The 27,859-nt window shown below is 42.2% G+C and overlaps 1 protein-coding gene across 1 annotated transcript; it reads left to right on the top strand.

Annotated features, from left to right (window-relative positions):
- Window positions 1-2,090: 2,090 nt before the first annotated feature.
- On the top strand, window positions 2,091-26,708 carry LOC146305461 (urea transporter 1). Its single transcript, XM_084712212.1, has 8 exons — window positions 2,091-2,684; window positions 3,184-3,373; window positions 5,378-5,506; window positions 5,756-5,945; window positions 11,366-11,513; window positions 23,170-23,304; window positions 25,306-25,355; window positions 26,104-26,708. The coding sequence occupies exons 1-8, from the start codon at window positions 2,561-2,563 to the stop codon at window positions 26,284-26,286; spliced, it is 1,149 nt and encodes a 382-aa protein (XP_084568338.1). The 5' UTR covers window positions 2,091-2,560; the 3' UTR covers window positions 26,287-26,708.
- Window positions 26,709-27,859: the final 1,151 nt, after the last annotated feature.

Consider the following 27,859-nt stretch of genomic DNA (forward strand, 5'->3'; position numbering starts at 1 on the left):
AGTCATTGACCTTTAACCTGTGTTGAATGAGTCTGGAATCAAACAGACACACAGTACTTAAAATGACTGTGGCTCTCAGTATGGTGGGTTGCAGTGTGTGTCTGTGTCTGTGTGCTTCACCTTAACAAAACCGATACGCAGGTCAAAGTCTGATCTCCGAACGTTAACCTGCATCTCTCCGTCTTATTACAGCCCTCTCTGGCGTGAGGGTCCGTCTGCAGCTCTTTTCCTTCGCCTCACAGCCTGTGATTGATGGAATGAGCCGAGGAGCAGATACAGACAGAGGGAGGCGGATGTATTTACTGAAGCAAATAAAAAATGGATAGAGCGAGGGAGGAAGCAGGAGAGAGAGGGATGAGCTGTCAGGGGTTCTTGAATGGCGCGGCAATTTCCACCTGCAAAAACAAGGCCTTTGAATCCCTGCTGCACCGGCTGAGACACACTGAAAAGATTCTCCCCGCGATGGTATCTGACACGCTGTTATTGCCTTCACTCGCTGCACTTTGAGAGCGCTAATGGATGCCATACATGTACACACACACCGCACACACCTCTCGGAAGTCACTTTTTTTGCATTTCTCAAGTGGAAGCGAAATCAAAGCGTTTTTCTTCCATTTGGGTCATTCGCTGAGTTGGGTGTCACCCCAAAGCTGGCAAAAGGTGACAGCGAGAGGTAGAGCTGCGGTGTGTACGCGCCCACGTAAACACCGTTTCTGCACTCCGAGTGCTCTCACCTGTTCTTAAAGAGGAAACAAAATAGAGGCAGAAGTCAGAAGGCAGACGCAGTGTGAGGAGCTTGTTAAAATCGGTGTCAACAGAAAGTCAGAAGTAAAATAAGGGCCTCTCAGAAGTTCTAGAAGAACCTGATGTCAACAAAATGTTACTCTCTTGAACACTGGTGGACTTGAGGCGGGGGACAGGGCAGAACCCGCCCCAGTCGGCGCCCCCATGTTTGAAAGATGCTGAAGATGTGTCCTCTTGGATTCCCCCGTGGTAGATAATACATGAGAAATTACTTCTAGAATGACCCCCTGTCCAAGACAACTTGATGAAGGGTATTCTAGAGTCCCCTTCCAGTAGACAAAGCATGAAACATGCAGTGGTTCCCAGTCTTTTTTTCCTTGATTCCCCCACTTACCGATTGATTCCACCAAGCGCAGTACGTCTGCACCACGGTTCTGATCCGTCTTCTGCACGGCTGCAAGACTTTCTTCTGTCTTTATGATCATGAGTCTGCACGGGGTCTTTTATTTTGAAAATTAATCAGATTCTCCCTGCCTGCTCTGTGTCTCACTTCCTGCCTGTTCAACCTGCTCTGTGCTCATTTTGTGTATAAAAATGGCACGGCTTTAAGGTGCTGGAAAAGCTTGAAATGCTTGAAAAGTGCTTGAAAATGACTTTGGAAAAAGTGCACAAACCCTGAAAATGTGATTTCAGTTGATATGCGCAAATGTGATTTCCAATACAGCATGATAAACTGCGTTCTAGAGTTCCCCTCCAAGAGACAAAACTTGATAAAGTGCCCTCTAGAGTGGCCCAATTTCCAAGATATCAAGATCAAGTTCCCTCTAGGATGCACACCCAGTGGACAAAACATGAAAAAGTGCCCTTTGGATGGCTTAGTGTCCAAGAAACTCAATAAAGTGCCCGCTTGGGTACTCTTCCACAGGACAAAACATGATAAAGTGCCCACAGGGGGGCCTTCGAGAGAGCAAAACATGAAAAAGGGCCCCCTAGAGTGGCCCAATGTCCTTGAAAGTCTCCTCCAGAGTGTCCTTCAAGTAGACAAAACATGACAAAGTGCCCTCTAGAATGGCCAAATGTTGTCCTTACTAAAGATAAAACATGAAGAAGTGCCCTCTAGAGTGGCCTAGAGCCCTTTCAGTGCACCATTTTAAGTGCACTGGTGCCCCACCACATATAGCTGGAGCCCTCAGCCCCCCCACCCCTGTCCCTCAGACAGCCTGAGTTCACCGCTGCTCCTAAATCTGTTAAGGAGACAAAGCAGCAGAGATAGCCTGGTTACACATTACACCTTTTGGATAAACTTTAGATAACAAAACACCCACTAATGGTTTTACAAATGAAGGAAAGACAAACATTGATGTGCACACTGCAATAAAAAGTGGATGAGTAGCTTAAATGGACAAACAGTAGGTGAAGAGATGTCGGCGAGGCTGGGACAGAGGGACAAGGTGAGGTGAGTTGAGCAAGGGGATGGACCAATCCTCCTCTCCTTGTCCAGTCCCGATGGTGTTGGACTTTGTTCTTCTCTGGCGCGGCCGGCCGAGAGCTGGGTGAATACGTTACCCAGTCCACCAGTTTATAAGTCATCCCCTTAAACCTCACCGGAGAAGAGAGAGGGAGGAGGAGGAGGAGGAGGAGGAGGGAAAAGGAAGAAGGGATGACAGAGAAGGAGAAAGAAGCATCAGGGGAACAAGCAGACGAGTGAGAAGAACAAAAAGACGCAACAAAGTGGAACAGTGGAACTCTGGGGTTTTCCAGCACTTCTGCAACATATTCATCAGATCTGCAGTGGTGTGGTCCAGCAGCTACAGGGATGTGGATTGATACCAAAGCGGAGGTGGAGGCCAGCAGGAGCCGTGCCAGCCTCAGTCGGCGTGCGTTAAACGGTCTGCTGCTGTGTAACGGGGACATGAAGCACCTGGATAAGTACATGCAGGGTAGGAAAACTCTCACTGCTGCGCCCTAATCTTAAACCCAAATATAAAATGTATGAAATTGTTGGACTTTTATCAAACTGCTTTGAAAATACATAATTCATCAAGTCTTTTTATAATGTGATTAAATACAAAACTTTTCAACGAGATAAAAATCTCAAACACTTGAGTTAAGCTGTCTCAATCATGAATAAATGGGGGTGAAATGCTTACGCCGACATTAAAATATGTAGATGTAATCATCACACAACTCCCACGATGAATGCTGCTGCACTCTTCCTCAAACATAAAACACAACATCATTAAACTTGTCTTATAAAACCCCACGTTCACGTCAAGGAACCCAACTGAGAAACAAGTTTTGTGTTGTGTTTGCGTCTTTAGTTCCACTTTTACTACATTTTGAGGGGGGGGGCTGGAAATATTTATTTTTCCCAAAAGGTTTGAGGAGAAAATGCTGCCAAGGAAAATGTGTAAATTGTTTTTCTTTCTGTGTTCTCAGACAAGTTGTTTGTGCTGCAGCTGTCGGTGTGGGGGCTGAGAGGGGTGGCCAGGGTGATTCTGGCCAACAACCCGCTGAGTGGTGCTCTCATCTTGGCTGCGCTGTACTGGGCCTCCCCCTGGCAGGGCCTGCTGGGAACTCTGGGGGTACTGGCCTCTACGCTAACAGCTGTTATCATAGGACAAGACAGGTGGGATACTTACATTCAACACAGGAAACAACAGGTTTAGCAGCAGCAAAATACAGCTGGGATCAAGAAATGTAACAGCCACCTCACTAATGGTTAAAACTGTAAACCAGTAGAAAAATTTATAGTGACCCTTCCTTAGTCCCGCCTTTTTTTTGCTCTGTGCTCCAGTAACTGCTGAGCAAGCTTGCTACCTATCTTTTCATGTTTTTCTGTACTTTGACAGGCTACGTTATCTGCTCTAAGTTGAAAAGGGAATCAATTTTTGCTGGATGACCTGTAAAAGTGACACAACTAACTGGCAGCAGCTAGAAGGAAAAGCACTGAATAAATTCTGGATTGTTGGATTCTAGGTGTTTGAACGTTTTTGGAAACATCTGGGATAACATAAGCACACACACACACAAGTAACTTTACATTTTAATGCATAAATGTTACATAATATGGCTTGAAGATATGACTATATACTGTAAATATATGTCACTTTTAGAGGTCCCTCAGCATTATCTTTTAACTATCTTAAAATTTTGGTTTTCTTTTCAACACACAAGTCTGGCAAATATCATATTTAAGTACAGGAAACAGCCTATGAGAAAGTTTCAAGGCTCCAAAAAGGGGCGGGACAAAAGTGGCAGGAAGTTACCAACATAAGCCACCATGTTCTGAACAAAAGCAATTCATTTAGGAACATAAAATAGCTAACCTGCAAACTACTCAAGCCATGCATGATGGGAAATATGGCACATCACTGCAGTTTTTGATCTGCCCCTTACTGGCCGGTTAAAGTTACTGCAAAATGCCCCCTAGCATTTCAGTGAACAGTGCAAGTTCATCATGAGGTGGTGAGAAACCTTACATTACATTCAGTAAATTTGATTGTTGCTGTGATGTACTTTGCCGTCTTTGCCTTTGCCATAAGGCAAAGCTCTTGATTTACTGGTCAGTCTTCGTTCTTACTCTCACCGATGGTCATGAAGGGTAGGTCACGACCGAAAGAACGATATCATGGATATAAGCGGCCGAAATGGGTTTTCTCAGGAGGGTTTCTGGTATCTCCCTAAGGGGCAGGATGAGAAGCTGGTGAGTTGTGCTGCTGCTCCTTTGTGTAGACAGGAGCCAGTTGAGGTGATTCGGGCAACTTGTAAGGACGCCACCTGGTCGCAACCCGAGGGAGGTGTTCCAGGCACGTCCAGCTGGGAGGAGGCCACAGGGCAGAGCGAGGACTAGTTGGAGGGATTATATCTCCACCTTGGCCTGGGAACGTCTCGGGATCCCCCAGTCAGAGCTGGTTAATGTGGCCAAGGACAGGGAAGTCTGGTGTCCCCTTGCTGGAACTGTTACCTCTGCGACCCAACTCAGGATAAGCAGTTTGAGACGGATGGATGGCTGCGATGTACTTCTATATTGCTATAAATCAGTGTTTATCAGTGGTTTGTTGTGTTCATCATGAGTTTATAAATGTAGATTTTATGGTAATTCCTGACACCTTTGGTATAGAAGCTAAAGAAAGTGCATGTATGTATACACACATTTAATGACCAGGACACTCAAAACCACACAACAGAAAAATTACCCTTTCAAACAGTCGAACCCTCAATAAAAACATCTCTGTTGCTGGGAAGTCGACCCTGTTACACAATCCTGTAATCTGCTCGATCTTATGGCTAAAGTTGATGGAGGATCCTGCTTAAAATTCATGAGAACAACAGCTCCATGACTGATATCACTGCGTTCACCCACACCCACCGCCTAACAATTCTTATTTTAGTTCCTGTCCTAATATTTATGCCATGCACAGTATAATATATGCTAATGCACAACCTTGTTTTAAGGTATTAAAAATAATTCCAGCTGAACTGGGGCTCCTAATTTTGACACACTGAATATGTTTAATGTCACCCTGAGGCCTCTGCTAATTATAAGCCATGCTATGTTTGTGTATATAGAATAAATACAAAACGCAGGATGTATTTGTGAAGAGTGAATCCTCCTGTTCTGTGTGTTTAGTGCTGAGGTGTCGGGAGGTCTCCATGGTTTTAACGGCATGTTGGTGTCTCTACTGATGGGAGTGTTCAGCTCAGCTGGAGACTGGTACTGGTGGCTGCTGCTGCCTGTTTGCTTAGGGTCAGCCACATGGTAAGACACACAAACACACACACATAAAACAATAAATCAAGAAACAAATCAAGAGATTAATTAATCTATCTATTAATTATTAAATAACCATATGATAATCACTCCAACAGACACTATAGCTAATGTCAGTTAGGAGTTTTTACACATATTTCCAGAAAATATTCCAGCAGCCCAACAGAATATGGACACTGCACATGTCTGCAAAGAGCATGTATGTAAACAAGTTCACCCCCTGTCCCCTGTCTCCAGTGTCTTCCTGTTCAGTGGTCTCTCCCAGGTTTTGGACCGCTGGGACGTTCCCGTCGCCGTGTTTCCCTTCAACATCACGATCGTCCTCTACCTCCTTTGCACCGGTCCGGACAACCCCTACTTCCCGCACCGCACGGCCACGCCACCGGGGGCGCTGGAACCCAACGGCACTGAGCTCGTTGCAGCAGAGGTAAGGCGATCCGACGTTGAATTAAATGTTTGTGTTGAATCATACGGGAAGCGGGTCGCTGTTCAAAAGCAGAACCATAAATCATGATTGATCAAATTTATACTTAAGTAACATACTTGAGTAAACACATGTAGTTACAGGTTAAAATGTCATTTAACACGGCTTTAAGGTGCTGGAAGAGCTTGAAAACTCACTTTGAAAGTGCTTGAAAAATGCTTGAATTTGACTTTGGAAAAAGTGTACAAACCCTGAAATTGTGATTTAAGTTAACATGTTGAAATGTGATTTTGAGGACCACAAAAAGTCTTGGGGACAAATGCTGTATAGTACAATAAGATAAGATAAGATTAGATTGGGTATCTGTCCAGTGAAAGGTCAGACCTTAGTTGCAACCTGTTTGATGAGTATTTTTAAATGAGCTTGTCACTTAATACGTGATGATATGATAACAATAAGGACAAATATAGAGGGAAAATAAAAAATAAATAAGAAGAGTTATGTAAGACTAAAATAATAATAGAAGTAAAAAAAAAAACATGTTACACAGTAAAGTGACAGTGATGTGATTAATCACATGAATCAACCAGTCAAGTATGAAAACAGCATACAGCAGAATAATAAATTAAATTACTTCCATTGTTTGGGAGATTCTGCAACACTGTTTTCCTGAGAAACTCCAGCAGTGTTTTGTGGACTAAAAAACTAAACCTGACCTTCAATCAGCATGAGGGTGAGTAAATAATTACTGAATTTTCATTTTTGGGTGAACTATCCATTCAAGTAGGAATAATTTTAATAATAATACTTTGGTTTTATCTATATTAATATTGCAGCATAATAGCAATATGAAATAGTCTATAATAAGAAAAACGTCTGGACATCCACATACCAAAGCAAAGCACAGTATTAGAAATATAGTCTGTAGTTTTGCAGATCACATACATTTTAAATCTTAAATGCAGCAATTCACAGGAATGTTTATGCTGTAGAAAGCTGCATAAACTCCTGACATGATCCTTTTGAACGATTCCACATTATAGAGGTTTTTCCTGCTTTCTTTTCACGATCAAATGACCAACATAGTATTGATTTAACAGTCAAGATGCTGCGTCTCCTCTTTGGTGTATTAAGCTGTTCATGTTTGATGGGTTTTCCCTGCTCTGATGAGAGGGAAAGGACTCTCTGAGGCTCAGTTTGCGCTTTTTCATCATCTGCATCACGATGGGGATCCGTCGGAGTAACATCTGCAGACGGCCGTCAAGTCACACGATCACAAAAACAGGTGCAGATCATTAGTAGTCTCAAAGGGAACTATTAGAAAGGACAGGGTGTATGAAAAAACCAAGCAGAACTTTCCTGTGTGTGTGTTAGTGTGCGTGCATGTAGCAGCTCAGTCTCCAGAGTGAAGTAACTGATAGCAGCACAATATGTATAAGATCAGCCAGCTATGACTCACCAGTTACTTAGCAACAGTCACTGATGGAGCTCCTGTTCGGAAATTATAATCAGCCCAAACTGTTTTAATTAACGATTCTTAGTGATTGAAAGTCACACTGGCTGGTTGTAAGGCGTTGCATTACATTGCACTCGTATTGCAAATAAAAGCGTTAATGTTACTTTTGTTCATTTTCTTTGATTGTGCAGAATAATCAGAGCTTGTGTTTGGACACGGTAGTGCAGGTTTAAACAGTGTGAGTGTTTCCAGGAAGGATACATTCAGGGTGATTTTACAGCCGCTGTTACCTTTGTGCAGGGAGAGGAAAACAAACAACAACAGTAAAACCCAGAGGCCCAAAAATTTACACCTCACTGAAAAGTCCACTTGATTAGAATGCAAGCTGTTGCACAGCACACACTGTAAAGAAAACAGATAGTTCACCTCGACCGCTGAATATAAATGAGATGCGCTCGCCTGGAGCCGCTTCTTGCTGAAACTTTGGCGGAAGAATCCAGACTCTTACCAGCTGCCGCGGTCGTCGTTTGATCTCCGTGAGCCAGCTGGCGTTCGGATGCTTGAGGAGCGACTGGATTTTAATCTCAAGGCTTTTGTTTGGAAGCTGACAGAGCAGATTATGTGATCCGAATCAGTCAGACGAGCTCTGTATCATCCTCCAAATGTAATGAATGTACATAAAGATTACTTGCTAGCATTTGTGCATATAATGACAACAAACAAAATACTGTAAATATACAATACACTGTATATTCATTCAAATTCTATATTTTAGCAGAGTAACACATGATATTGTATTATGCACAATGTTGCAATCATTTTCAAACGACAGTAGCAATGAGTAAATATGTGTAATGTGGGCAGATTCACTCAGTGATGAACACAGAGACCATTATCTGTGTTCCTCTCAGCTCTACAGAGTGATTTAGCATCATTCAGTTAATTGTTTAGGTTTTATGGTCCACAGCTTTACTGTTTGGTCTCTTCTCACCACTCGCATCAAGACGCCCGGCGCCAAATAACAAACAGACAGAGTTAGGGACAAGCTGGTGAACACAGCAACATGATGCGAGATCATCAGTCAATTCGCGTAATATTGTGCTGGGGAGTTCTGTGCGGAGTTTGCATGTTCTCCTTGTGTCCGCGTGGGTTCTATTCGGGTTCTCCAGCTTCCTCCCGCGGTCCAAAGACATGCAGCGTAATAGGTTAGAGTGAGTGGTTGTCTGTCTCTACGTGAGCCCTGCGATGAACTGGCGACTTGTCCAGGGTGAACCCCGCCTCTCACCCGATGTCAGCTGGGATGGGCTCCAGTCCCCCGCGACCCGTCAAGAATTGCAAGAATTAGCAACAAGTAGCTAACTGCTATCTGTCCATCAGCTCAACATTTGACAGTCTAATAAAACATAATGCTAAACAGTTTAATGTCAAGTTGTTATGACAAAGACATCTCAACAGTCACAACTTTCCTAAAGTCTCCTTCATATTCGTGACACGTGTCATGACATGGTTACGACAGTGTGTTACGCAGCTTTCCAGTCGTGGCAGCCAGTAGTGTCCTTAAAAGGACATTTTCTTCCTCTTATTTTCTTCAGCCCTGTTAAGATGGGAATGAGGAGAGGAGGTGTAATTTAATTTTCTCCAGAGCACCTCCATGACTTTAATCCCATCATAATCAGTCATGTCACTACATTGTGCAGCGATGAAACAGAAACTGTGAACAGCAGCAAGATGATGTGCAAGAGAGAAACGGATTGACAAAAAGAAAAAAAAATAGACCACCTGGCAACAGCAGCAGCAACATGTTTGACCCGTGAATACTCAACACTCAGAACTACATTATTACATGACAGACAGGTGTATAAATACCTGTAAAATTACTCAGATAGTCTCTGTGGTAGTTTCCACCACAGTAGGTGTATCCACCACCTCACCTGACTCACAAAGTCGCACAATACCGGCAGCTGGTAATAAACACAGACTGTAAAATCTATAGCGGACGGAGCCTCAGTGAGCTACAGGTTTCTAAAGCTGTTTTGAAACTCACGGTGTGGTGTCTCTGGCCTTCGCTATCTTGGTAGTGTGTGACTCAGCTAACTCCAGGATAATATGAAAAAAACGGGCAAAGAGCGCAGCGTGGGTGGAGCTGAGGCGGTCGAATGAAGCAGCGACCTAGCGTGATGCAATGCATAACTTTAACAATAAATCTCCCCCTGTTGTCATGGATTAGAGACCAAATCAAATTTTCGGACCAATTTTTTGTAAACTTGTTGCTGCTGTACAGTTGGGCATTTTAATATGGGGATTGACTTGCTGTTAAGAGTCTGCCTCAAGTGGCCTTTTGAGGAACTGCAGCTTTTCGCTCTTCTGCCTCGGCTTGACATCTCAGGTTCCAACTTGGGGATGAACTGCATTTTAGAAAATCATTTGAAGTGTCCCTGTGGTCTAAGTTTCCAGTTTGGTTCCACTTGGGGAAGTTTGCTGCATCAAACCTGAATGTAAAAGTCAGTTTATTCATTCACCACATTAACCTAAACACTGTAGATGTACTTTTTTATTTTAAGAGCTCCTTATAAAGTGGGAAAACACATTTATCTCTGTCTCCAGGATGATGCTGCTTCATTCTTTCTTCCTGGAAATACCCTCTTAACATTATACTGAAGACGGAGACGACACCTAACTAGGCCTGTAAGATGATATTAAACCGTCTGACAGAGAACGTGGTCTAAATGTGTTGGATTAATTTACCACATTGTGTGTTTTCGAAGCACGGTGTGAACCAAGAGCGGAGAAGGATGTAGTACATTTCTGCACATCATGATCTGCAAACTGACTGTGAAAACTAGATTAGCCACGCTGCCTAAACCCTCCTGGCGTTGTTAGGTGTCCTGAATATAGAGTCAAGATTTACACACGATTCCATTAACAAGCATCACGCCCCGTGGCGCAGTCTGTCCCTCACACAACATCAGTACTTTCCACAAGTTTCAGCTCCCTGACTCACAGTATCTCCTTCCGTCGCTCGGTTTCTTCCTATATTTAAGACTTCCTCCCTCCATCTGTCCGTCTCTCGCCTCATAAACGCCGTCCCTTTCATTTCATAAATTCCCTCTGGTTTGTTACTTGGGAGATCTGAAACCTCTAAATCCTCCTTTTCATCTCTCCGCTTCCCTCCTCCCCGTTTCTCTGCTCTGCCATGCTAATCTCCTTCCTCCTTCTCCCACTTTCTGCATCACTTTTTTCAATCCTCCTTTTCTCTCCACCATTGTAATCCAACAGTAAACAAGTAGTCTATGTAACCACATTTCCGAGGACGGCACATTTAAGTGATAGATTTTGTTTTGTGGATCAATCTCATCCCCTTCATTCACCTCTCCTCCTATTTTTCCCCTTTTCATTCCTTTTTTTTAATGTTCTGTTGCTCTCCTCCTTCCTTTTCTTCCATCTCCGTTCCCTCCTCCCATCTTTCCCCTGCTCCTCTCCTGAGATGGCGATGACGTCGGTCCTATTTATATTTAATGTCTTCGGCTTTCACTCTGCCGTGGATGGCGCTCCGGCTGCACCGCCATCGCGGCCGCGTATATAATCTCCCTGCGCACCCGTGCACATACACGCAGGAGCACGTTCGTGCAAGGAGTTGTGCGGCAGCAACATAATTAAAGACCATTTATGACTTGTAAATATCAGCGACGGGCAGGTGCACCCATCACGTCGCCATGGAAACGCTTCACTTCTCACTGACTGTTGGGAAAGCAGCATATGTGTGTGTGCGTGTGTGTGCGTGCTTAACTGGGCAAAGAAAAGAGGCTGATTTTGACTGGATAGGTTCCACACATTTTCTCTTCATGTGTTTTCTGAGAGTGTTTCTGCTCTCGGGATTTTACACCTGAACATAAAACTCGTGTTTAATAATTGGCAATACGCTCCATCGTGTAAAACCCTCCTCTAACTCCTCTCGTCCCTTGCTCAGGTCATGCGTGGCATCCCTCTCGGCGTGGGTCAGATCTTCGCCTGTGGAGCCCTGGGGCCCTCCCTCCTGATCCTGGGGGCCGCCCTGCTCTACTCCCCCCTGCTGGCCGTGCACGCTCTGCTGGGATCGGCGGTCGGAACGTTAGCTGGTGAGTCTCCATCCGTGTTTTTGAGTTCCCACATGGGAGGAGTGGGAGAGTTAGTAAAGTGGGGATTTTATTGTGTTCTTTTGTAGGTCACACTGTACATGGTGCAGCAGAAAAGCTTCAGTTGTTTCCTCCATATTTCCACAGAATTTGACACTGGTTGCCATCACCGTGCTGTGATTGGTGATATGATTTACTGCACTGATTAAGGAAACATGCAAAATTGAATTAAGTCATGAATCAGTTGTTTGAAACTTGAGACTCGCCCCTCCTGCCTCATACTAGCTAGTGCGCAATTCTTACATAACCTCTATACTTGATACTGGAAATATATCAATTAAATTTGAGAAAAGCAGCTATTTTGGAGCTTGTATTTCGAGCTGAAGGTCTCCGGTTGCATGAATCACTCACTCACTCACGAACAAGTTTCATGCCGCATTTCGACAACATGAATCACTTCATGATCAGAATTTTATCCACTTTGTCCGATAACATTTGGAAAGTCTAGAAGAGCCGCGCGATTCAATTGTTTTTTTTTCCACTTATGTTAACTCTGACAACAATGCTACAGCCAGTATGTTCTCCTTTTGCTTTTGTTTTTCATGTTTCTGTACTTTACATGGAGCTAAAATTATCACTGAATGTTTGCCGAATGAGTCAGTATCTGTTTGTGAGTCATAAGAAATCATTAGAAATATTTTTAGAAGATGTTTACAACAGATAAACTGAGCGATATGTTAATGGAGTCTGGAACCCTGTTTCCAGAGTGTGAATTGTCAGAGCAGTGCGCTTTTGTTTTTGGAATAATGGGCTTAGATTTGCAAGCTAGATTTTCTTTAACTGGGATTTAGCATTATAATGCCGCCAACTCTCCACCAAAAAAATTTCCACCAAAACAAGTAAGACTGGTGTCCGTGCAACCTGCAGATCTTTGAGTTGGAGGCCGCAGGAAACAAGTCACTCCAATACTTATAATTTAGACTGCAGTACCCATTTTTTGGGTGCAAGGGTGTTACATAGTTCTCCTTTAAACTACGCAGGAATGACGTTTTGGGATGACATTTCAATATCTCTACCATGTATTTTTCAGTGCCAGTATCTCACTGTAACACACACACTTTTGGTATTATTACTTACAAGGAAAGTCCTAAAATCTCACACATAAATGTCAGGTTGGTAGTCATGGGGAGTACTAGTCAGTCTGTAAATAACAGTTGTGTAACACTCTTCTGTGGATCTGGAGGAGCTTTGTTAAGAAAATAACCTCTAATGATATAATCAGGATGATCTCAGCTTTGGCTCGGAGACAACTTTCATAACAAAAGGCCTGTAATATAAGCTGTGGGTGTAGATTTTGAAAGATATTTGTGTTTACAGCGCAGGAAGGATCAAATAAAAAGTAGTTGTAGTAGTATTTGAGGCATTTCTGTGCCTTTGTTATAGACAGTAGAGAGATGACAGGAAGGGGAGGGACAGGGGAGAGAAATGCAACAACGGTTCGCAGCTGGACTCAAATTCTCTCTGTCTCCACGCCTGAGCCACAGGGTCGCCCCCATTCTGTCTTTTAATCTGTCTCTTGTGAGGTCCCCGATTTGGAAATCCATCCATTATTTAACAGCACCTACCCTGCCATAACCAGCTGACTTTGGGCAAGAAGCAGGGTACAACCTGGGCAGGACTCCAGACAAAAATTCACACTCACATTCACACAATTAACCTGAGCTGCATGTCTTTGGACTGTGGCAGAAAACCAGAGCCCCTGATAGATAATGTTAGCAAATCGCTAGCTATCTACCTCTAGCTCTATCTGCAAGTGTTAGCTAGTTAGTTAGCGAGCATTTTGCAAACATTAGCTAACTTAAGATGTGACTATAAACAGATTTATTTTACAGGTTCCTCAGCAACATCGTTTGACAATCTCCAAAATTTGCTTTTCTTTTCAACAAGTAGACCAAAGTGATTTTTTTCACAGGATGGTGAAGGCATGACCCACTTTGCTCTGCCTCTGACTGGCTTCCCTTGGTGTTCTTTTTTGTTGGACTTTTTTTGGTGGGGCTTTTTATCCTTTTATCGACAGGATAGCTATGGATTGAGAGCCACTGCTAAGGCCCCAACCCTTGTGCATGAAGCACACACTCACTCACTGGCAAGTGAGCTACCCTTACCCTGATATTCTTACCCTAACCCTACCCAATCTCACTCATCATACCTATGCATTATCTCCTTCAGCTGCCACTCAAACCATTCAGTATTTCTTAGCAACGCTGGCTGATTAGTAGGTGAAGTCCTTCATTTCCATGCTGGGAAAGAATTTATTTTAATTGTTCACTGGTTGAGCGATTAGAGCCTTTTATACGACAGCGTTTATCGACCATGTTGAAGTTGAAGTTAAACTGTTTTACGGCTAGTTGAACGCGTTGAGGCTACCCAGCTAGATTAGTCGTAACAGTGTACGGGTCACAGCGGGTGTCCTCCTAAGAATAGTCGAAACGCTGTCAGTGCCGTCACATTCCCATTCCCAAAGAGCAATGTGATTGAAAGAACGGGGTTACCTTACCAGCACAGTATACAAACTTACAGTTCAAAAATTAAATAACTTTTAACCCCATCCTAAATTGTCTTATAGTACATTTTATTAATATAAATGAGGAACAATAATCAATAAAACAATAAGAATAAAAGCAATGTCATACTTGTTTGGTTACTGACACTATGTTTGGCAGTTAACACGGCATGAGTCATCATACCTGTGCCAATAGCATAATGCAGTATCATTAACCTTAATGTTAGGTAGCAGTCAGGACCTCTTATAGATGGCAGAATCAGCTCCCTGCATGGCAAATGTGGAATTACGGTACGTTTTAACGGGGTTAAATAAAACAGAATGTCAGCAGCGCGTATGAATATGAAACTGTACGACAGGCAGCAGCAGCAGCAGCCTGTGGGCAGCCGCTCTGAAAGACACAGAACAATTAGCCTCGGCATGGATAACTACTGGCTTATATACAAACACAAAGGCCTGTGGCTGTGTCTGCCTTTTACATTTGCCTCACTGTGACTCCATTCACCGAGACAGAGAATGACAAATGCTAGAAGTCTAAAAGGGTTCTGCCCCCCTGCTTCCGTCTGCTGCTACAATACAGAGTCCTAAAATACTTTGGTGTGTGTGTGTGTGTGCGTGCATTTGTAGCTATGAGTCATACTGTAAAAAACAGCTGAGTGGGAGTGAGCTCGTGCATACACAGGCTTGCACGAACCCGCTGACACGTGCTAACAGTGACAGGTACGCACGCACATGCACACGCTTCTGCAATAAAACAACAGTATGACAAGAAAGTAATCAGAGAGATGTGACTGTGGTGAGTTTGTGTGGAGCCCGAGAGGAAACAGCCTGCTGGAGCGTGGCAGTTAAATGCATAAGAGCAACGCAGCAATCAGGGTCTCTATTGATGCCATTTGTACATTCTCCCTTCTTTACATCCCTTCTTCCTTCTTTCTGCTATGTTTCCTCGAGTGAATTTCATTTTTCTCCAGCTCAGGGTTGCAGCCGAACTGAAAAAGTCAACTGTGCTTCTGTTTCTTTCATCCAGAGCTCCACCAGAGACAATCTTCTATCTTCCCCAAATTTAAAATGCTGCTGTTAGGCTTTTAACTGATTCCAAGGGACCAGGGTATAATACATTAAGTCCTGCTCCTCTTTTCTGGCTGCATTCAAGTTTAAGTGTTAATTTTATTGCTTTGAATATCTGAAGGATAAAGCTTCTGATTGTGGGCTCCATTTTTGTGCAGACACTGCTAACTGGGAAGTTTTAGTAGTAATTTACTGTATTGCCAGTGGGGTTTCTTTAATATTATTACATTTACTACATCACATAATGTGTTACCAAGGGCACTGACTTTATTTTAGAAGGAGGCCCTTTAAATACAGCAGCTGGTGTTGACAATTGACCCTTCTTAAGTCCCACCTCTTTTCTGTCCATCCTCCAATAAGGGGCCTGGACACACACACATAAATTAAAGGGAATTATCTGTTAGTTTGCATTTTTTTTTATTGATAACGAGTTTAACTTTGGTGAACTTTGAGGGGGCAGAGTCACAGACACATCTGTTACAGAAAACTTTTTTTTAATGAAATTATACATTTGTGACATTTTGTTTTGTAAGATCTACATCTTTAGAAGGGATAAATGGGGCTGAGTGAACAGTAGGGAAATTCAGATGTATTGGCAGACTTATTATGAGATTTGTTACTAAAAATAAAAATATGGATTAATACCAGCTTTATCCTTGGCGAGAAACAGCTCCTAACTACATTTTGGATACTGTATGTTAGTCTTTTATGATACACTGTGCAGCTTGAGATCCTCATTCTAAAAAAGTCCTTTCCTCTTTAATCTTTTCTTTAAAATTCTGCTATATAAAGGGAATTTAATGCTTTAATCCTGTGCATTTTTTACCTCTGTGTTTCTTCTTATTTTAGTCACACTTTAACCGTCTTCATTCTTTGTTTGAATCTTGTACTTGCTTGTTATAATTGTTATTTTTATTAGTGACTTTTGGTGTCATTAAATGCGCATTTCACCTTGGAGCTTGGTGAACCGGCTGCCCTGACTAAATGTAAATTCAGTCACACACACCCACGCGCAGAAACAAATGAAGCCGGGGCACACAGTGAGAGAGTTAAGAGTGTGAATAAGTGCTACAAGGTCAGATTCAAAACTTAATCCTGCCTGACAGAGACCCCGAGGGGAAAAGAAGGATCAGTGTCAGGAGACAAAAAGGAAAGTGTCAGAGGGAGATGGAGAGGAAAGAAAAGGGATAAAGAGTTGAAAGGGGGAGAAAAAAAAGCAGGGGGCATAAATTGAGCGAAAGAGAAAAAGTAGTGCCAGAGAGGGGAGCAACAAAAGAGAAAGATGCTGATAAATCCATCAGAGATGAGGACTCCCTACATGATCAAGAGGGCCTGAAAATGTTTGTGCGCTCGTGTGTATTGGATCGGCACCATCCTCTCCAACAAGTTGTGCCCTTGGCTCTGTCTTTCTTCTTCTGCCTTACCTCTCCTCCATGAACAGCCCTTTTCTTCTGTCTGGTCCTCTCTCTATTCTCTTTAAGTCTTATCAGCCTTTAAAGTTCCTCTCATTGTTCTTTTCACTTGTATCTGTCTCTCCTCTGCTGGTCTGAATTCATTATCCTTCAGTTCCTACAAAACGCTGACTGTAAAGATTTAGGGATATTGGTCAACTGTATGATTAAAGGTTGCCACCCTTGCAAGTCAGCACCAGAAATACTAGTCCGTTAAACCATTTATCAATATTTTATTCAAGCACAGTGCCAGTTAATTGTTGCCTCTAAGGTGTTATGCAGCCTCCGGCCACTAGCATGTATGCCTCGGTGGCCCAGGTGTTCCCAGATGTTTTTATCAGCAAAGTCAGACAGATGACAGCTCGTAAAACCAGCGCGGTCTGGCAGTGTTTTAATCTAGAAAATGGAAATAACATTGAATGTAGATTGTGACAGAATAAACTGGAATATTATAATGTGACCACATTAAGCACAGACACAAACATTAACCTGAAAGGAGAGCAGCAGCTGCTGCTAGCACTGCTAACATTAGCCACTCTGTGTAGCAGGCTGGTAGCTAACGCCAGCTCTGGTTTGTTTACCCGCTGAAACTGTAATCCAGATTCCTCAATTTTAACCGCATTCTGAGTGTTTAGACTAGTCGACTAGTTTAAATTAAATATTGCATTTAATCAACAGGGAAATAAGTGCTGTAATGTCGTTAGCAGCCCTGTCCTAGGGTTTACGCACCAGCAAGGTTTAAGTTAAACCCCTTTTACACTGGACAGACCTGCTAACATCCACAAACATCTGGCTTTCTTTCTCAATGGGAAAGTTCACAATCAGCATACGTTCCTGGGTCACATGAATCTGCAGTTGTCAAAGGAATTTTTTTTTCCACCTACAGCTCTTTTGCCCCTTTTCCATACACGTTTCTTGCATTGACTGGGATTACATCTCCACTAGAAGGTGTGTCTTTACTGATGACATGCTTGGCTTGGGTCAAAACGGTGTATAAACACACTCCATTTCCTATAAGTTCTTCACAATAAAAGTCCCTCATAATTTTGTTATTTAAAAGCTTTATGAAGCAGCAAAAGCAGGAAAATGTTGGGTTTTCATCAGCAATAACATAACAAGACTCCTGTAAAGCTGAAAGCATCATCCTCTTCATCCTTCAGCCTACTATCATCATCTTCATCATTTTCATTGACATCATCATTATTTCTTCCAATCATCATCACGAGGATTGTTTCCTTTCAGCACCGTCAGAACAGTTAAGACTTGAGTATCATTGCTGTCGTCACCGTCTCTTTCATTTCGACCTTTGGCGCCGTCGTTTAATCATTTTTTTCAGGGTGAGAGCAGACAGCACCCCTGACAACAGGCAGGGGAATTCACCGCGGCTCTGTATGAGTAATCAGCATCCTAATCATCACCTCTCGATGTCTATTTTATATGTGAGAGGAAGCGAGGACGACGGAGAGATACAGTAACGTGGGTCAGACTGAGGGAGAAAAGAGACATGAAGTTCGCAGAGGACAGGCAGAGTGTGAGGCCATATTTAGAGCTGCCACTCAAACCATTGTGGTGTAAACTATTCCCCTAAGGGGTCTCCAGAGGAGGAGATCAGGGGCTGTATGTAGGCCAGAGCTGTTACCTCCTGCTGCATTCGCGTAACAGGAAAATAATTGTAGAAATGCTTCAAAGTGGGATCAAATTCAGGAGGGAAGTGGATGTGAGGCAGTAGAGAAGTCAGCTGGGGTTCACTGCTGAACTCCGAGCTCTTTAAGTTGCTCCATATTTATTTATTTGATGTGAAACCAGATAAAAGGTATTTTCAAGTGAGAATCTCACATCTGCCGTCTCTGGTGTGACATACTGTAGAGCAGCATCAAACAGGAAAAAAGAGGAGGAAGTGAAGGGCTCTCAGTTTGCCCCCGCGTTCAGGAAGAAAGTATTTTTGTTTATTCATTACCTGCATTAATATCATAATACAACATAATACTTACAGTCATGAGCAAGACCACTGGGTGTTACTGTAGGGGAGACCAGGGCCAATTGTAACCTTCCTCATAACTCACATATTACTTGATGTGCACTAGTCATCTTTTGGTATAAGAAACACACATATGTGCACTGATTAATAATACAGCTGATGCATTTTTACTAAGAAAAACAAGACTGTAATATTGTATTTAATGCTAGAAGTCAGACTGTTATAATTTGCACCCTTGCTGGAGGTAATTGTAACAGTGATGGGGCAGTTGTAACGCTGAGAAAATTAGTCATATTAGCTCTATCACATGCATTTGAAGTAAAAGTCTATTTCTAATTTTGCTTAAGACTATTTAACTATTCTAGTGGTAACTACATTTTAGTTGATGTTAAAATCTACTACAGAAATGTATATCGACATAGACAAACATGCGTGCTTATATTGGGCCAGTTGGCGCAATTGACAACGGCATTAACATATTGGTTTATTATATGTCTTTATCAGTGACGAGTATAATTTTACCTGAGGGCGATCATGCAGGAGACACAGAATGGCCAAAAACTGTGCCTTAGTGAAGCCTCACAGAGCAACTAGCATGGTTATAGACTCTTCATCTTGATTGCAAATTGTTCACACTGTAGTTTCTGTACTCAGTTGACTGAAGAGTTTATACAGCAAGGATATAACTTCCAAAAAAAGAGAAAAGGCCTTCATTGACCCAACGGTAATCTTAGGGGGATAAATCACAAACATAAAATTCTTAGAACACATGAATAGACGCATTAAAGGCCTTCAGACAGAAAGAGGATTGCAGAAATATGCCTATAAAACATCTGAAATTGGCTCTTAGTTGGAGAAACGCTGCCGGAAGTTGAGACTAATCACGCAAACACACACAAAGTAGTTTTTTCACTCAACAGTTCCCTCTGCAGCTCCTGCTGCTGATATCTGGACAGCGCTAACGAATGAGCCCACATACAGAGCAATCCATTTAGCCGCGTCCACAAACAGTTTCCCCCCTCGAAGGCACTGAAGGACAGAATGACGGAGGATTCGCCAGATGAATGAGGAGTAGAGGCCTGAATACAAAGTTAGCCATTAGCCGCTAACACTGGAAAACAAACCATTATGCACAGTACATTCCAACCTATTGCACTATCCTCCATTTAGTCGGTGTGGTTTGATGCAGGCAGCTACTGGAAACGAGGAGGGAGATATCAGGTTTGATATGATAAAAGCTCTCTGACTCATTCTATTAGCATAGACAGCATCACACTGGGAGTGACTCACTCACACACACACACACACACACACACACAAATACACACACACATAGTAAAAAAACTGTAAAAATTTTAGGATCCTCTGGGGGGACCCCTCCCACACTGCCATTAGTCTTTAATGACACCCCTATGTGGGGAGGAGAGCAGAGTGAGAGGGTGTGATGAAGGAAGCAAGGAAGGAAACAAGAGGAACAAAAGATGGAGAGGAAGATAATGAAGTGTAGAGACAAGACAAATGCAGAGAAGAAGAAGAAGAAGAAGAAGAAAAGGAGGGTGGCTGTGGAAGAGGGAAAGCAAAACAGGGAGTGGACAGAGGAGGGGGTGGATGGCGGACACAGAGCGAGGAGGCAGCGCTGGGGTGTGGTCAGTCTGCTTCAGGACCAGACTCGCCAAACTGCAGCCTCACAATGCCTGTTAATGAGGAAATCAATCACAGCACATACCCCCCCCCCCCCCCCCAGGGGCATTTATCTACAGACAAGTCTCCAAAATTTACTGTTGCTGCAGATGAATTCTTTGAAAAATCCTGCAGCATCAGTACGGGGAAGGATCAGGGTGCAGCAGCTGCACCACCGGTTAACAACATGAATTATAACTTACATTTATACTGCTGTCATTTCAGTCGTTTATCTTTTGTTTGGTGTGGATGGTCATGCATTTACAGCTTGGCCACTATTGTCAGGGTTTTGAAACAGCTTCTTTTAACTAACAAGGCTACCGAGCAAAATAATAATTCCTCGTCCTTCACCCAAGAGCACATTCATCTTAGCGCACGTGTGTGTAAATAATATATGCCTGCTACAGCAAATACCGCCGGGCACAGCCAGACAGGGTTCAGTAATATTTCATGGTGTTACTTTTACTCAGGAAGGTAAAAAATACACACTTTTCACCCCAGGGTTCATGCTCGCACAAACATAAGTAGTGTATATATCAGTGAAACAGTCGGTAAGCAGTTTTAAAGCTCATTCCTCTCCAGGCAGCTGCTCTGGGTGGGGCTGCAGGACTGATACGACCTCTGCTTACACACACACACGCACACACACACACACACACACACACACACACACACACACACAGATGCAGTGTTGTTCCCTCTGACTCGGTGTGCACAAAGAAGGAGTCATGCAAGCAGAAATGTTAAGTGCGATTAAATCTTTACCAGTTTATTCAGGGTTTCTGTGGGCCCTTGAAAAGTCTGAAATCCAATAATGTGATTTTTTTTGGCCTTTTAAATGTTTTAAAAGTCTTAAATATGATTTTGACAGATTTTAAAAATGGAATTTAATTTTAAAAAAAAAGTTGCAGAAACTTAAATCTTGTTCTGAACTGTGTTTTCAGAAAAGATCTCGCTGTGACAACTACAAAATGAAACCTTTACTGCTATCACTCTCGTGTACTAATATCCCTCTTACTTTTTTGCCAGTATAATTATGAAAGCGATAATTACCAACACAAACCACCATGTTCTTAACAGACAGACAAAAAGTAGTATTTGTATTTTGCCATATAAAATAGCAATCTTAAAATACACGACTCTAGCCCAGCAAGAATTATTGGAAATGAGGACTGGGGAATAGTTCTGCATACATTGCCTGAACCAGGGATATAATTTCCCCTACTGAGTGTATTTGTGAGAGTTTTTGCAATTGTCTTCCTGTGTGATTTTGGTAGACGTGTTATCTCTGAGTATTCTGGAGGTGCAACACATAGAAAACAACTACAGGGTGAGCCAGTACACTGTGACATCACTGCTGGTTGTAGGAGCGACAGAGCACACTTCTGACCCCGCCCATCGGTGATGGTTTTGTCAGAGCTGCAACAAGATTCAACCAGAAAGGGCGACACAAAAACTATCCACTGGTTATAAATATTTCAAAGTTCAGTAGAGCAAACCATTATGCTGCTGAGTCATTGTGAATGAAGCTTGCCGGCCTTTGCAGCTGAACTCGGGGTCTCGACTCCTCCTGATGTCATTGTGACTTTATTGTTATTCCCCCTCACGTGTGGGCCGAACGACACGGAGCAGCTGCCGCATGAGGCCGGCAGAGAAAAGGTCAATAATTCCGGCCTCGGTGAGATTTATCTGGGCGAGCTTCCCCTCCTGTGCGGTCTGAATATAGCTCCAGCCTCACGGTATAGTGTTTGTTTAGTGTGGATGTGAGTCAGAGGTGAGACATTGACCTGGTTTCCCTCCACCTACAGTCCTGCATCAATACTCTGCAGCAGCAGCAGCACGGAAAGACTGATGATGGAGTCCAAGATGAAAAACGTTCAGAAAAATTAGATACAAACAAGAGGAGAACCCTTTTGGGTACCTGGGAGAACCTTTTAATAAAGGTTTCACCCTTTCAGAGGGGTCTACCTAGAACTCAACATGAAGGGTTATAACTAGAACCATCTATGTGAGCTTCTATCCAGAATTTTTCCACCCTATGAGAGTATGCTAAAAATAGAACTTATCCAGGGGGTTCTACCAAGAACCCTTTTATATTCCAAGGGTTTTATCCAGAGCTCACTCAAGGGGCTCTACTAAAAACATTATATAGATTGCAAGGGTTTTATCTAGAACCAACTCTCAAGAGCCCAATACATTACCTGACTTTTTTCTAGAGCCCAACTATACTGAGAACCCTTTTATATTCCAAGAGTTTTTCCAAGGGTCATTACTGTAAAAGACCTGAAACAAAAAAACATCAAACCATTTATTTTAGTGTAACTCAGCCTCACTGGAGAGGAGACAGGCAGGGTCTTCGTCAGCACTTCCCCTCCCTCATGCTCATCATCATCACATGACCACTGGCTGAACGGGAACGTGGAAAACTCACGGAGAAACAAAACAAATGAATTAAATCTCAGCTCCTCCTCAGTGGTACATCATATCATATAAATACTGTTATTTAAGACTCCAAACTAATAGCTTGCTAATGGCAGATCTGTATTCAAAATATGTTTTTAGCAGGGATTAAGAAAAAAGGCCATCCTCCATGTTGGATCAGATAATCTTTATATCTAGTTACGGGGGAGTAGAAAGGCAAGATCGACATTTTCCCTTATTAGGTTACACACAGATTCAAATTAAAACTGAAGGCAGCAACACAACAGCATGAGTTCAGCACCACCATGTGGTTGATTCTGGCACAGCAGATCTAACAGACAAACACCAGTGTGTATGTGTGTGTGTTGTCCTCCATTTTTCCCTCTGTGACTCCCAGATGTCAACAGCAGTGACTCACTTAACCCTCACTGTGTGTGTGTGTGTGTGTGTGTGTGTGTGTGTGTGTGTGTGTGTGTCTGTGTGTGTGTGTGTGTGCAGGTTTATCCATGGCGGTGCGTCACGCGTCTCTGTACTCTGGTCTGTCGGGGTTTAACGGCGCTCTGGGCTGTATGGCCGTTGGAGGACTCTTCTTCACCTTCAGCTGGAGGACCCACCTTTTTGCCATTGCCAGTGGTGAGACACACACACACACACACACACACACACAGTTGCTGTATACAGTACCCAACATAGTTCAAGTACAAAGCATGTAAAAAAAAACACAATGTTCATATTAAAAGAACTATTTTTTTTTCCAGCAAAACACATTATTTTTTATTTATGTTTGTCCATGTAGACTGAGGTACATGTGACTGCTGTTCTAAATACTTTATTCTAATATCATACTGCTAATCATATGGTTCATCCTTCTAGTTTTGAAATACGGTACAGCTTAGTTGTCACAAATATGCTCAAAAGCATGTGTCAAGCTAGCATGGTGAGCATCATGCATACTTAATACCTTTTTTAAATTAATTTTCTGCAGAAAACCGAGATCCATATTAACATAATTTTCAGATTTTCTAATATTTACATAAGTTACCCTACATGGTTACATGTTGTGTTGGTTCATGGGGATCAGTGTTGGTTCCTGCATGTCACCGAACCATATTTCAGGTCCACCCCAAAAATCCTGAACGCATAAATGGTGAACAACAGTTTAACAGTTTACCTCCACAGTTCAGCGCTACACAGTGCTTAGTTTTCTATTTTCAAACATGTATAATGTGTTTAGAAAAAATCCAAATCCTTCTGGCCTCTCTCATTATTCCTGTGATTATGTTGCTCAGCCACTTGAGGGAGACAGAACTGAGAAAAAAAACAAAAGAAGCTGCTTCAATATGATCTGTCCATGGTGCTGAAATAAAATTTAATCTCTCATTGAGTCTCTCCATAGAGGTGAGACAAATGTAGTATTTATTATTGTCTCTGTCCATGGTGCTGAAACAAATATAATGATTTTTTAAAGTCTGTTGTCTGCAGTTCTTCAACCACAACAGAGTGCATGTCAAATAATATGTTGGACTCCTGGCTGGGGGGGTTTGTGGCTGGGGCAGGACTTTGCGTGTTCTCCTCATGTCCACGTGGGTTCTCTCCGGGTGCTCCGGGCTCCTCCTGTAGTCCAAAGACATGCAGCATAAGACATGTAGCCCCCCCACCCACCATAACTCAAACTGACACCCATTTAAAATGTTGCAACCTTGACCTTGAGCCTTTCACCAGCTCTTTTAAAACTTTTTCTTTGCATTAAATGACTTTATTTACTCATCCTCAGTACTTTTGGGCTATACACATAAACCAAAGACGCTCACACAGAGCAAAAACAAAACATTCAGCTAATTGACCTTTTTCACGTGACCCCTGGTCCCATAGAACCTTTTCATAGATTGATTGGAGCCAATCAACCGAGGCTGGTAAACAGCACAGTTCACACTGGGTCGAATGTGTCACCTGCTTGTGTAAAAGCCATCTGGTTGTGAGTTTATGTAATTTGTGTGAGCCCTTTGAGTAATCACGATGTCGCTAAGTGCATCGCCGCTCTTCTGAGTAAATCATGCTGTTGAATAAATCACACGCCTTCTTAAGGAGGTAAATGCGCTCAAATTACAACTAAAAAGTGTTATTATATTAATATGCAACACATTAGTTTATTCAGCCGGCTCATTTTGCTGTGCACGGACTTGTTTCCCTTCATTCTTATACATCCACTTTACTCCCCTTTGCTTATCCGTCTTTGCATCTCTGCTTATCTAAACCCATTTCCATCACATCCTTTTGCAATTTCTCTGTTTCTCTGTGCCAAATGGCTTTAATTGCAGAGAAGAGGTTAATAATTCTGCAATTTTATCACTTCGGCTTGATTTAATTGATCTATTTAGACTAAACCTTCCTTTGCCTCCAATCATGGATGCAGACAAACTGACAAAATTATGCACAGCGTCCATCTCGCTCACTATGAACATTAGCGCTGACCGGTTTGGCACCGAGCTATCCACACACATTAGGTAAATTTGTTTTAATTGGAGCTTCTGGTGTGTTTCCTATCGAGGCCAACTGCAGGCAAACTCTGGAGAAAGATACAGAGTGAGCGTGTTGAGGATATATTTAGCTTAATCTCCTCTCCTCTGTCCGCAGCCTTCCTCTCTGCATATGCTGACATCGCTCTGAGCAATCTGCTGGGAACCGTAAGTGCACACTCCTCAAGCCCTCGACATGTTTGCCCCGAGCGCAGGACGATTTCAATTTTAGCTTCATTTTTTTGCGTGCTCTGTAGAATAGCATTGTTGGAAAACAATTTCATGCTTCCAACTGGTGGGAACTAAATCTGAAATTGGCATAAAAAGGTTTTTCTTCAAGGCAGAAAAGCATAATTGCTCTGACTTCTGTGAGCCAAAGGTTTTAAGTCTCCTGCGTTATAAAAAAGCCTGAATTTCCTCAGTTGCCATCGCCTTTTCTAAATGTTGACACATTTTTTCCCATTATCACTGACTGCAGATCTAAAACTGTTGCTGGATGGTGTTAAACATGTTATGATGTACAGAAAAAGGGTCTTAAGCAGAAAAGCATCACTGCTCTGCAGAAGGGCTGCTGTGATTGTGAACAGTCCAGTCTATTGCTTCATTACTTCAGGGTGTGAAAACTTTTCTGCATGGCAAAAAGACAGATTTTGGAGCATGTGGACATTGTGATTGGTTCATAGCAATTTTAAGGAACTGAGGATTTGTTGTGTTGCCTCAGACAGTCGGCATTTGGCTGCAGTCCAGCTCTTCTCCTTTGCGGTTTCAAAATTTGCAAATGACTTTTCCTCATAATGAAATCCTGTTTAATGTGTGACAAAGGAAAACTGACGGGGAAGCAGTTATTAATGCTGAAGTGAAGAATTTGTTCTGACTCTCCCTTATTCATTATTTAAAACCTCCTCTCTTTCCTCAGGTTGGTCTCCCAGCATGCAGTTGGGCAGCTACCCTGATAGCCACGCTGATGCTGCTGCTGACCGGCAGCTTAGCGGCTTACCGCATCCCTGTTGGTCAGGTCATGGCTCCCGAACACAACCTGCGCTCCCGCAGCCAATGGGAAGCCGGGAACACGACAGATAGGGAGAGCACTGATGTGTGACACCGAGAGACACACACACACACACACACACACAGAGTGCTGTATCAGTACCTCTGAGGTGGATAACACATATACATTTTTAATATAAACTTTTATAAATAGTTTACATTCCCATCTCATCACAGGGCTTTAAGTGACTGTAAAAAAAACTTAGAACGTGAAGCCTCAGGCCACATTTTGTCCACAAGGTGGCGATATTCAGCAATAAAATGTTGGAAATGTTACCTCAAAGTTATAATATAAGCCTCTGTGTTCAAACCCAAGCATTTCTATTAAATGAGTAACATTTTCATGAATTTGCTGTTTCTGTCCAGTTTCTACTCATCATCAAAAAAAAGACAGACAATTTAAAGGGAAAGAAAACTTCTTTTAATAGGCATGAAATCAACAAGTCAATTCAATAAAATTAGTTTTTAAAATGACAGTTTAACTGTTTATCGTCGATTAAAAACACAGACTGAATTCAACAGTAATTTTTTTTAACCCCTTCATTACCCTGCATAGACATACTACATAGCACTCCACTGGAACTCATTGTATAAACAGACTGTACACGTACCTCGGTGCAGGCGGACAGTGAGACAATGAGTTCACACAGACGACAGGTGATGTGTTTATGAAATGCTCAGCTGCTCAGGCCAGGAGGTTAAAGGGACAGTTCACTCTGAAATCAATATTTTTCCTCCAGCCTGTTAGTGGTGGATGAATGGATAAATAGCACAACATGCTAGGAAAAAATATGTAATTTTGATTTTGGGGTGAACTGTCCCTTTAAAGGCAACTGTTTGAATTTCAAATTATTATTATTATTATTATTATTATTATTATCATTATTATTATTATTATTATTATTAAATGACAAAGTGAAGGTTTTTATTTGTGGTTCATTAGTCTTTTTTCACAGTGCTTCATTTTGCCTGTGTCGATTATTTTTATCTAAATCCTCCTGTCAACATCTATATTCCCCAAAACACATACACACACACACACACACACACACACACACACACACACACAAACCATACACCCCAGTCATGTCAAAATATATTAAAGAATACTAAATATTAAAAGATTATTAAAAAGATTATTTTCTTCTTTTTTTCCCGTACAGGTGAAGTGACACATTCTGCCACAAACATTAACGTCTTCTCTAAACATTTTTTCTTTACATCATGCATTTCTATCTGAGTGCTTTTTTTGAATTATTTTTTTATTTTATTTTTTTGTCTACCTCATTTTCAGGTCTGGGACTAAATTCTTTTTTATCATGAACTACCTCACAGGCGATGATGATGATGAGGTTGGTAACAAAAAGAAACATACAAAAGTGCCTCTCAGTCTGTGTTTGATAGAGCAGAACAACAACAATAATAATAATAATAATAATAATAATAATAATAATAATTAAAAAAAAGAAAAAGTAGAAATATAAATACTTGCACAAACAGTACTTGTGTCTTTTTAAGCTGCATTACAAAATAATGAACATTCGTAGTTCTACATACTTTCAGTTGAAGGTTTGATTGTGAGTGCTGTTGTGCTTCTTTTAGCATGACTGTGCTGTGTGTGTGTG

Source organism: Lutjanus erythropterus, chromosome 23 (assembly GCF_056507025.1).
Source record: "Lutjanus erythropterus isolate fLutEry1 chromosome 23, fLutEry1.hap2, whole genome shotgun sequence".
Classification (NCBI taxonomy): domain Eukaryota; kingdom Metazoa; phylum Chordata; class Actinopteri; order Lutjaniformes; family Lutjanidae; genus Lutjanus; species Lutjanus erythropterus.